This window comes from Ursus americanus, chromosome 2 (genome assembly GCF_024610735.1).
Source record: "Ursus americanus isolate L20-20 chromosome 2, mUrsAme1.1.p, whole genome shotgun sequence".
In the NCBI taxonomy this organism is placed as follows: Eukaryota; Metazoa; Chordata; class Mammalia; order Carnivora; family Ursidae; genus Ursus; species Ursus americanus.
In genome coordinates, this window is record NC_142128.1 from 72,320,407 (window position 1) to 72,332,861 (window position 12,455).

At 33.8% G+C, this 12,455-nt stretch overlaps 1 protein-coding gene across 2 annotated transcripts in view; it reads left to right on the plus strand.

Moving 5' to 3' along the window:
• DENND1B (DENN domain containing 1B) overlaps nt 1-12,455 on the plus strand; it is a 243,538-nt gene that overhangs the window by 141,959 nt on the left and 89,124 nt on the right. For both annotated transcript variants that reach the window (XM_045787733.2, XM_045787734.2), the window contains 2 exons: nt 3,921-4,021; nt 10,201-10,246. In XM_045787733.2, coding sequence (XP_045643689.1) covers nt 3,921-4,021; nt 10,201-10,246 — 147 coding nt within the window. The remainder of the gene's footprint in view (nt 1-3,920; nt 4,022-10,200; nt 10,247-12,455) is intronic.

The following is a 12,455-nucleotide window of genomic DNA, read 5'->3' on the forward strand; positions in this document are numbered from 1 at the left end:
TTTCACTTAGCATTATCTCCTCCAGTGCCGTCCATGTTGTAGCAAATGTTGAGAACTCATTCTTTCTGATAGCTGAGTAATATTCCATTGTATATATGGACCACAACTTCTTAATCCAGTCATCTGTTGAAGGGCATCTCGGCTCCTTCCACGATTTAGCTATTGTGGACATTGCTGCTATGAACATTGGGGTGCATATGGCCCTTCTCTTCACTACGTCTGTATCTTTGGGGTAAATACCCAGTAGTGCAATGGCTGGATCATAGGGTAGCTCAATTTTTAACTTTTTAAGGGACCTCCACACTGTTTTCCAGAGTGGCTGTACCAACTTGCATTCCCACCAACAATGTAGGAGGGATCCCCTTTCTCCACATCCTCTCCAACAATTGTTGTTTCTTGCCTTGTCTATTTTTGCCATTCTAACTGGCGTAAGGTGGTATCTCAGTGTGGTTTTGATTTGAATTTCCTTGATGGCTAATGATTTTGAACATTTTTTCATGTGTCTGTTAGCCATTTGTATGTCTTCATTGGAAAAGTGTCTGTTCATATCTTCTGCCCATTTTTTGATTTGTTTATTTGTTTCTCCATGAAGAATAAGACTTAAGAGTCTCTGCCATGTCCCAGAATGCCCTCCAGTTCTGATCATGCTTGCTTCTTCTGACCTCACTTCCCACTGTTCTCCCACTTACTGCAGTCTAATCACGCAGACCTCCCCACTCCTCTGTGAAGATGACTTGCATGGTCCCACCTCATCTGCCTGGAATGCTCTTCTCCCCAAAGCTGTAACAGTTGACTCTCTTATTTCATTCGGGTCTCAGTTCAGATGTCACGGCATCAGAGTTTGTCCCTTATCCTCCTGCCTAAAACTGCCCCTCTGTCACTTTCCATCCTCTTTGCCTGCTCTAGGTTTCCTTTTAGAACTTACCTCTAACCCACGTAATATATACTTGTTTATTGTTTGCTTTCCCCACTAAAATGTAAGTTCCATGAATACAGGGACTTTTTCTTTTCAGTACTAGGTCCCTGTGGCCTGGTAGAAATTTATGATAACACATAGCAGGCACTCAAAAATTTTGTTGAATTTAAGCAAGTAACTTATGATATTTCCAATTGCTCAGTTACTTCATGTACTTTAAGGATTTTAGAGATGATCTTTAGATATATTTTGAAGGTGGTCTGATTTGTAGTCTAGTTCTGTTAACCAATCTGGAAGAAAAATCGTTAACTATTACTAAGAATGTAAAATGTTAGAATTGATCTGATCTAAGACTAAAGAATACTACATCTCTCAGAGGCAGTGCTTACAGATCATCTAGCATATACTTCTTATTTTAAAGATCAGGAAACAGATCTGGTTATATTTGTACATGTGCCAGAGGTCATATACCTTCATAGTGGCAGAGCCCTAATTTTGTATACTTCATTCTTATTGTTTTATATAGCTTATATATAACTGTGTTTAATTTCCTAGTAAATTTATTTTTTCTTAGTTGTGTTTTTTCACTTACTACTTTACTAACTCCTCCGCAAAGTATATACTATAATAAATAGTGTTCTTTCTAGTTTTCAAACACATAGCTATTACAAGCTGCTGGGGGAGTACGGGGATCTTTGGTCTGCTTCTGCCTACTGTGGAAATTTCCACTTGAATGTCTCACAGTTAACAGAATCAATATTTGCAAAAACAAATTCCTTGTAGTTCCACCTGAACCTGACACTTTTTGCTGTATTACTTTAAATAATTCATTCTAGTTGCTTAGGCCAGAAACCGTGGTTAGGGAGGGCTGGTATTTTTACCTCTCCCTGTCACCTATCCCCTAAATCCAAAAAGTTGAACTTCCTGTAGAACTTCCTTCTTTCCTGGCAGACCTTGATTAGTAGAGATGATCCTTTGCCACATGCTGGCCGTCGCAGGTGTTTTGTAACTGTCTATCATCACGTAGAGCAGTCACCCTCTGTGACGCCAATCACATTCATCAGATGATATTGTGCCTTCTTAGCGAATAATTCATAACTTCACTTAAGGATGACCATTAAGGACATAGGGAAGGTATCTATAAAGCAATTAATAGTGTTATTATGAGTGTACCCAATAAAATAAGTTACCCTTATTATAATTCCTCATTTTGAGAATGTTACACTGTTATTTTCTTAATAATGTAAAAGGAACACTTTCCCTTTCTCTTAAGGTTTTAAGCGAGTTGTTTTGAAAGCCATCTGTGTGTGCAAATGGAGAAGTTGAGTAAAGTAGCCGCCTTTCAAAGCTGTATAAATGCTTTTAGCCATTGAGTTACACTGAAGGGATGGAAAGAGTTAATACAGCTTTAAAGGTGCCTAATTTATAACCAGGGATTACCTGAGAGCTCTCAGAGAATTTGACTGAGTTAGATCAACCCTATTTCATCTCCCTCTATGAGGGTTCAAATAAGACAAATTCAAGGTCTGTAATTGTTAAGTGAAGGTATTTGAATGCCTCCTAGTGGTATACTGTATGCTCCAATTAAGGAATTAAAAAAGAATAACATGTATTGAAGGAATACTGAAGATAAAAATCCTTTAACAATAGCATCCTAAGTAGAAACAAAATACATTGTTTGCCATATAAAATTAATTAAAAATCTACCTGGAAAAAATATATATGATGAAGATGAGTATACTTTTAATCAAAATTTTTATGTTTTTGGTTCAAATTAGATTTCTTTAGTTTTTCATTTTTTTTGCCAAACTATTTTGCACTTAAATATAGACAAATGTTTCTGTTAAGATTGACTTGCTTTTTATACATTTATCCTTTTAAGTTAATTTGATTACTGTATGTAAGTTTTAATTTCTTTGTAAAACAGGAATAATGGTTTGCAGAAAGTCTGTGGCTCATTTTCAGATAGTTTTATTTTTAAATTCTGATTTTCAAGTTGAATAAAATGATTTAATTAGTAAGCTTGATATGCTGACTCTAGCAAGACTTTTAAAATGAAGACTGCTGCCTTAATTATTGCTTTAAACATTAAAAAATGATTAACACTTACAGAAATGTAATTTAAGATGTAAAGAAAAGTCCCATGGAAAGAATTCTGGTGAGGGTCAGTAGGAGGGAGGGGAAAAAAATGATATCCCTTTGTTAAGCATTAAAAAATATTTAATTAACTGCTTGCCAAAACAAAACAATTAAAATGGCAATTACCTTTAAAATAGCATCAATGTATTTGCAGCTGTTGTGATGTAAAGCTAGGAAACAAAATGTTAATCTGAAATGAACAGTTTAAATATGAAATTATGATATACTTGGCTTCCTGTAGTACAGCTGTCAAGCTTGGGCAGTTTGCTGGTCAATAGTGACATTCTATGTGTCAGTGAACAGAGTCTCTTGATACCATAACCCGCAGTTCACACATTACTGAAGCTCCAACTGTCGAACATTCAAGTCCCCTGGTATTATTGCAGCTTCCAGACTCTCCTGACTGGCTCATGTTTCATTCTTTGGCAATTTGCCCTAATGATATCCCTCAGGAGCTTTCAGCCTCTCTTCCTTTCCATATTTAATCGTGGTATATTAATCTGAGTGATGCGCAAACTGTGCTGCACAAATTGTAATTTCCTACAATTTCTTCTAAGATGCTCACCTAATTTTTCAGCTTTACTTTTATTTATGTTCTAAGTTTTGACCCCAAACACTATATTTTCAGATAATTATAATTGTCTCCATAAGATGCCCAAGAAGCTACTTTTGCTATTTGTATATTTTTCAGAGGGGCTTTTGAACATAAGATTTTTTTTTCCTGGCAGAATTGGTAAAGATAATGTGATTTAGGTCACTAAATAAATTGTTTTGTGATTGTCATTAATCTTTGATAACTTAAGCATGTCTTTTTGTTGGGAAGGTCAGCAGCTACTTATTGTTGTTATCCTTTTGCGAATTTTAGTTAACTGCCTGTCTCCATGGATCAGTTGCTCTGCTGTACCCAATGTACTGGCAACACATATACATCCCAGTGCTTCCTCCGCACCTGCTGGACTACTGCTGGTAAGATGACTTTGGACGAACTCCTTTAAATCCAGGCTTTATGATTAGAAAAAATTCATCTATTTGTAGATTAAGTTAGCTTGGTATATATATGGATGAATGAAAGCCCTGAAACTTGGCTTAGAGATTGGTAACAGATATTAAAAGGTGCTTTTATGAAGGGCACAGTAATTCAAAGCTAGTAAAAATGTATACTTGGCAAACCTAAAGTTCTTTAGATTTTGTGAGGTACTTCTGCAGTCATTTAGATAATTAAACGCATAAAGAGAAACAAATACAGTCTTAGTGGCGGTTAGCAAAAGTGTGCAGAAGTTATAGTATCAGTTAGAGAACTCCGTATCCCAGGTGTCAGGATTTGTCTGCAGTGTATGTCAGAAACCAGATTGTCTCTTTCAGGGCGCACTTTCATTACCTTTACCTTAGGACACACTTTTCTAGAGCCCTCTTTCCTCAGAAGCACACCAAATACCAAATACCAGCAAAGGGGTTGCCTCAAATTCAGGGATTCCCTGAGTTTCTGGTTTAAATCAAAGTCTCAGCCTTAAGCCACTATGAAAAGCAATGTTGAAAAGTGTTGGGAGTAATTTCAAAAAGCTTCTTGGCATTAGAAACAACTCCCAGTGATCTCACTCAATTTGAATTCCACTACACCCCTAGAACGTTTCTGTTCTCTTCCTCTGGAAGAGTGCGTATGCTCCCAGTGAGGCTGGACAAGGGTTAGACTCCGAAACAGGAGCCTTGGGATCTTCTTCTGGACTGTAGGGTGAAATGTTCTCTTCCTTGCATAATTATCTTCTGCAGGCATAGCTTAATTCTTAAGATATCTGAGATTTTTTCCTCTAAACCATGCACGTGCACATACACACACAGAGAGAAAGAAATAATTTTGACTATAATGTGTTTGTTTATATTATTAAAAAACAAAGCTCTTTTAGAATCAAAGTATTTAACTTTTTTATTTCATGAAAAGCAAATCAAAGTATTTAAGGATTAAAACAGTTTAAATGCACACATAGAGGTATTCTGTTCAGTTTTTATGACTAACCCTCTTCAGATCAAGTGATTGGAATGACAACACATATATCTGGCCATGTATTGATGATACCAATATTTGGTGTGTTTCCACAGCATGGTAATATTATTAGTATCGATAATGCCATGAGGTAGGTTCGCGATGATCCACCACTGCCATTCAGCCCTTTGCGTACTGGAAAGAAGGAAGTTGGCAGGAGACTATCAGTATGCAACTTAATCATGTTGTGCAGTGTCACACAAGTCTGAGAGTTAAGCTACATCTATAAATAGGTTCTTTGGTATTCACTTTAAAGTGTTTTTCTGTGACCAACATACCTAGTATATATATTAGCATTCTTGAAGGCAGGAATGGCAGTTTATTCACATTGACAATGCCATAGATCCTGGCACATGGTGTTCAGTAATTTAAATTTATTAGTTTTAAATAATTTTTACAAAAGTATTTGAAAATATACTGATACATGATTTTTTTTTTAAAGGTTTTATTTATTTATTTGACAGAGATAGAGACAGCCAGCGAGAGAGGGAACACAAGCAGGGGGAGTGGGAGAGGAAGAAGCAGGCTCATAGCGGAGGAGCCTGATGTGGGGCTCGATCCCATAACGCCGGGATCACGCCCTGAGCCGAAGGCAGACGCTTAACGGCTGTGCCACCCAGGCGCCCCTGATACATGATTTTTAAAAATACATGTCAAGTTTTAGTGGCTCAAGAACTAACACTTCTAATGACGAAGCTTAGAATTATATTTTATCATATAAAATGTTATGCTATTTCAATTTCTCTGTTAAAACATTCTGACATCTTAGGAGGTAACGTCTCTTTAAGTTTAGTTGTCTGTAATGATTACACATTTAAGACTTTCTAAAATACTGTTATTTAGAAACTATTCTGTGATGTAGGTAGTTACTGTGCTAATTCTTACCAGAGATGTCTTCCTGATACTTTCTGACCCTGCCATCAAGTCCTTCTGGTGCTTCCACTATAAGGAAGGAAGCTTGTTTCGTATTTCAGTCCCTCGAATTTAATTTTCTTACTAGCTTCTAACCTTGAAATAGCCTTAGGACAAGTTCTAACAGTCTCTGTGCCAGTTAGTTCCCTGTTCCAGAGAGTACAGCGGTGATAAGCAAACAAGGAGTTACCTGAAACTTCCTGAACCTTAAGGTCATGATGATAGGCTCAGCTTCTAGCATTGGAACTGAGCAGTATAATGTAATTTTGTCTTTCTTTTCTTTTTTTTTTTTATTTTGAAAGAAATAGCTGTCTAAGACATAGCTCTCTTCTGTCAGAAAATTTTATGGACTAAAGTATTTCTTAGGGAAAATGGTTTTCTTCCCTTCGCGTCCTTGCAAATAAATGCTCTTAGAATCATACTGATCTGTATGCAAAAGGGAGAAAAATTTTAGAGATTGTCCCCCTTCAATCTCATGGTTTTTGAATAAAGACATTTTCATATTTCACTTCAAAACTAGCACCAGGAAGGTTTGATGAGTTAGATGTATATTTGCCAACTCTTCAAGGTGATTGGAACTTTCCAAATCCTGAAATAATCCTGTCGCTGGTGTGACATAGACTGTGGAGAGCCATAATGCCATCTTGTGACCATGCATGAATATAGCATCTGGGTCCACTAATGAAAAGCTTGCTCATTTGTTGACTCATTCATTCATCCATCCATTTGTACATCAAATATTTCGTGAACACCTATTTGCCAAGCAGTGAATGCATGTAAGGTAATGAATGAAACTTAGTTTCTGCCCTTGCAGTATCCACAGAGAGGAAGAAATTCACACATACGTGCATGGAGTGTACACGCACATGCACGCACAAGAGGAACACACAGTAATACTTCAGTACTATAAGGCATGTAAAAGCAACATGGATGGGGACACCTGGGAAGAAGTGGCTCACACTGCTTAGTAGGATAGGGAAAGCGACTGGGAGGAACGGACATCATCTACATTTTCTTTTAATCTACCAGTATAAAGGAAGAATGGGAATTTCAATTTAACAGATATAAGATTTCAGTTATACAAGATGATTAAGTTCTAGGGGGTCTGCTGCACAATATTGTGCCTATGGTTAGCAATACTGTGTTGCAGACTTAAACATTTCTTAAGAGGGCAGATCTCATATTAAGTGATTTTACTGAGAGAGAGAGAGAGAGAGAGGGAGGGAGAAAGTGAGAGGAAGAGAGAGAGAACTTTAATGTGGCAAGTCTGTGATACTGCCATACACTCTTAACCTTTCTGAGTCCTTAAACACTTAGGAGGTAGTATGACTCTAGTACCAGTAAAATTATAATCATTCTTTATCTGTTCAAGAGTCACTTTTTTATTTAGGCTACCTGTCTGACTCTTCTTTCCATGAAAGGAGCAGATTTAGCTTTTAAGAGAATTGTTTTTTAAAACATAAATGGGAAATTATGCTGTTTAGACTACCTAAGTTAATAGACTGCTGTTACTGTGTACCCATGGGTGGTCTCTGTAAGAAAACCTAAAAAAGAAAAAAAAAACTATTACATAGTGATTATTTTTGAGTAAAGATTAATTGCTACCCCAAAGAAGAAGCAGTCATAACAGTCTTCAGTATCCTATCTTTGCAAAATAACTTCATTGACAAAAAGATCTAGGACAATTTTGCAGGTGGATGATAAAACATCTGTGTTGCCAAGGATCTCTTCCTGACTTATTAGCACCCTAATCTAATTAGGAGATTTCAGCTAGGGTTGCAAAATTACATCTTGTGAGATTTGGCTGATTTAATATTAGGAGGTACACAATCCAGTTTTCATGAGAAATAACTATTCAGTAATATTTATATTCCATAAAATACAAAATCTGTCTATAAAATATATTCTGTAAAATCTATGTGCAAAAAAATCATAATTTTTTAGGAATTTATTCTCTAGATTAGTAATGTTTGCAGTTCTAACATTTCTATATGTTTTTTATTTTGTTAGTAAGATAAAAACACATAGATACCCAGTAATCTCACAGAAAATGTTACAAGTTATTTCATTACTAGGTTTTTATTCTAGTTTAATAACTGCTAAACATTTATTTTTTGTATTTCAAGAAATAACTAGCTCTCGTGAAGTTTTAGAAGTGTTAGCTGTACTTCATAGGACTTCAGTAGGTTAGCTACTACTTTTGGCTCTGAATTTTTGAAATCTGATCCACTCAGTGTTCATCCAACATCTATAAAATGGACATAATAGTTAATTTTAGAAAGCTTATGTATTTTTGATGAACACTCATTATATTGAAACATGCTTCAAAATTTGAGATACCATGGACTTTTTATGTTGTAAATTTTGTGGGTAGGATAAACCTGGGGTGAATTGGAAGTTTGCACAGTAACTTGAATAATTTTATACTATTTTGGACATGGACAGCTTGACATATTTAAGATCTTGGGATTTGCTACCCTGTTTTGTGAAAATGTTCTGAACCCGGTCGTGGGAGCCCAGAATAGTTAGTGATGTATATTTTATGTCTTCTGTGGAGTCCCAGAAGGAATTCCAGAGATGAGAACTTGAACTAGGGAAGTAATCAGCCTTCTTTTACTTAAGCAGAAGTGGAACAGTCCACATTTATTCCTCCTGTTTCCTTTTGAAGGCAGAAAATCTGTTAGGTCTTAAGGATATCAAGGCCTATAAATAGTTCTTAACTTTCAGTCAAATGATCCAGAATATCAGATCAATTCCAGATGGTCTGTTGTATTTAAAAAAAAAAAAGGTAGGAAGGAACAAAGCTACAAAAGGGAATTAGATGGAATCTAGTACAATAAGAAGTAATGAACAGAATAATGAGGAATCAAATATAAACTTTAACCATCCTTATTTTTGGTGAATTCTGAATATATGTTAGTGGTTAAGCCATCTTTGTATAAATTTGGAGCTGTTTGAGGTTACCTTGAAAACTGTGGATCTGTCGTGGTGCCTGTTAGCTTTATCTATGACTAGTTCTCAGTAGCAAAGTGTATATGCAGGAGTTTGGACAGCTCAACTGTAATAGTGAAAGTGACATTTGGAAAATTAAGCAAATTCTTTGAAAAAGACTTTATTTTCATTAACATAGAAAATGTTTTCATTAAATATAACACAGAGATGTCTATACAAGAAATGTCAAAAAATGTTTTATTTTTAAATAGCTACTTGTTTGCATATCTTCTTTCACCTTTGTAGACATCTGTCCATTCTCACATTTTCTTGTTAAATAATATTTTGATTTTAAAATGTCAAGTTAGATAATTCCCTTCTTGTATTTCATGAGAAATGTTTCTGAAATGATTTTATGTTACAAAATTATTTAATGTCTGCATCCTCTGCTGGAGTATAAGATCCACAAGGGAATATATTCTGTTTTATTGTTTATTATTGTGCCTAGCCCATAGCCCAGGTTCTAGCATCTGGTGTGCTCCAGATATTATCTGTTGAATTAATTAATTCAGTATTATTCTTAAACATATTTGAATATTTTGATTTGTTAAAATTATTTTATTAATAGAAGTGAAAGTGGGATAAATAGAATGTATCACATTTAAATAAAGGACGAAGTACATGAGCAGAAAGATAGCACAGAAAGAGAATGATAACAGTAGAGGAGGAAATTGTTTATATTTGTACTTTAGTTCCCAAACAGTGCCTGGCACATAGTAGGTCTCAATAAATATTGGGTGATTGACTGACTCAAAAAATTTTGGTGCCATAGTAGATATGAAATGATGATATGTTAAGAAAATCATAGAAATAAGAATCTAATCGAATAAAAAAAGTATGTAAAAGAAATGTGAATAAATTTGATAATTACAATATATTTGATATGAAGTATATGGAAGGTTTAACTCAGACTATGGCCTAGACTCTAATAGTCTTCCTAAATAAAAAAGTTCCTTTGGGCATTATCACTCTTTATTTAATTATAAATTATTTAATATTTTTTATGCAAATCAACCTTAATTTGAATATATTAATGACCTCTCAGATTATATTTGACTTTTATATATTGAATAATTTTAAATATCTATAATGGGCTATATTAGAACTAATTTAATTAATTTAATTTTTTAAACCTTCTGAATTACTTAAATTGTTTCAGTTTTAACGAACTTATGAATATATACATTACATGTCTTTAATTTAGTGCTCCAATGCCATACCTGATTGGAATACACTCCAGCCTCATAGAGGTGAGTATCTTTTGGACATGAGATCCATGAGGGATAAATTAATAAAAATAATAGTTAAAACAGTTGTGTTTTGAAAGAGTATCAGTTGAATAGTATAAAGCAGTGACTAGTTTCATATTTAGGGTATACTTACAGAACCATTTTCAAAAAGGTAGTATTTGGAATAATTTCATTTTAGTTAGTATACTGAATGACCATCTTCAATGGCATGAAACCCATGAAAATATGTTAAATTTGGTCAAGGTCATATGGTAAGTTTTAAATACTAAAAACTTAGTCTTTGATGAACCACTTTCTTTATGGCACTTGGGATCTTTTATATTTATTTCTTTTTCGGACCTTATTTTGAAGGTCAGAATTTATGTAGTTATGAGGCATAAAGGGAAAATGTTTTTATTTTTCAAGCTCCATTATGATCCAGTTTATCAGTGTGCTTTTTCAAGATTTTAATACACTAATCATGAAGTTTTAAATTAGAATATAGCTTTAAAATTGTTTTAATTTCCAGTCCTTTTGGGGATTTAAAATGCAGTAATTTTTTTGTACTGTTATCAGTTCATTACAAAATGATTTTTGTGATTTGTCATCATTATAGTGAAAAACTTTGAACTTTAAATACCTTGAACTTGGAATCAGTGAGATTTCCAGAGAAGACTTTTTAGAAGATTAGATTCTAAAAAACAAACAAACAAACAAACAAAAGACTTGAATCCAAACAAAAAACTTGGGTCAGTTGCATGGCATCATTACGCTAGCTGATTTCAATATTTTTCAGTTTTCTTTCTTTCTTTCTTTCTTTCTTTCTTTCTTTCTTTCTTTCTTTCTTTCTTTCTTTCTTTCTTTCTTTTGCTGATTGTGTGTATTGTACATTAACCCAATTTCTAATCAACAACCTAAATGAGTTAGATTTGGTTTTCTCATTAGTTGTTGTCACCGTATACACCATCAGTCCTCCCTTTGCTGATCAAGGAAGATCCTGTTGATTATTTTAAAACTCCTGAGGATCATGTCTGGAGAAGTCATGTTCCTATAGTAGTCCTTCCTGAGTTAGAGAATTCTACATATGCTCTGGTTTTGGTCATTTTCTCCTTTTGCAGAATGCTAGGGCAACATTTTTTATTTGCAAAGAATACATTTTAATGAATTTCTTTAGTAGACTTAATTTATTTTTAATTTTGAAGTCTGAGTTGGATAACATATGAATCTTTATGTTTATTAATTTTTAGAAAACTTGTTCTTACATGACAGGGTACTGGCAGTGAAAGGTCAGTTTGCATAAAAGAAAACATGAATGAATAGGTATTTAGTCTGTTATTTGATTGTGGAATATATAACCGGTATTTTATTCATCAGTATTTTCACTGTATAAAATCTAACAGCAGTTGGTTGGTATGGTTTCAAAGAAGTCATCAAATTGAATTTGATATTAGTGCACATGTCTCTTCGTATTTAATGTATCTAATAGAATATATAATTTTTATAATATGTTTATTTGCACAGATGAAAAATATTTAACGTTGTTTATTGTACCTGTTGATGGGATATATTTTTTTGCAAGGTTCTATATCAACTTTTAAAACAGACGATTCAGCTTTTCCAAAATATTATGGAAATGGGTACATGTTTTAAATATTCGATCACACTTATTATATATTTATTGGATACTATAGGAAAAAATCAGTGTTTTTTAAGGAGCAAATCTAATAATTTTTTACTTCTTACAGTATTGTCTTAGAGAAATGGTCCATTCTAATTCTAAATTGGCTCATCATTAAATGAGACTGTTTAGAGCCATGATTAGATTGACTGAAATCTCTGTACCTTTTATATTCTGGACTTATTGAACTGTCTTTGTAGTCAGTTCTATTTGGTTTATTTGGTTTAATAGTGAATGAGAAAATATAGTAGGAACTTCAAGAATGTCTTTAAACCAATTGGATACCATTTAGTAACTTTCTCCTTAATTTATTAGAAGATGATACACATCCTGCAATTCCATTCTTACTATGTCATTAATAGGCAGATTTTTTGGATCTTTTGTGCTTTCTTATTTTATATTAATGGTATTATAATTAAAATGTGGATATATCTATTTACATATTTTATATGTGAGACCAAACTAAGTAATTTTGTACATTTTGCTCAGCTGCAATTACAATAGATTTTTTTTTTTTTTTTTTTTAGGAAGAATCAAAATATTCCCTATTCT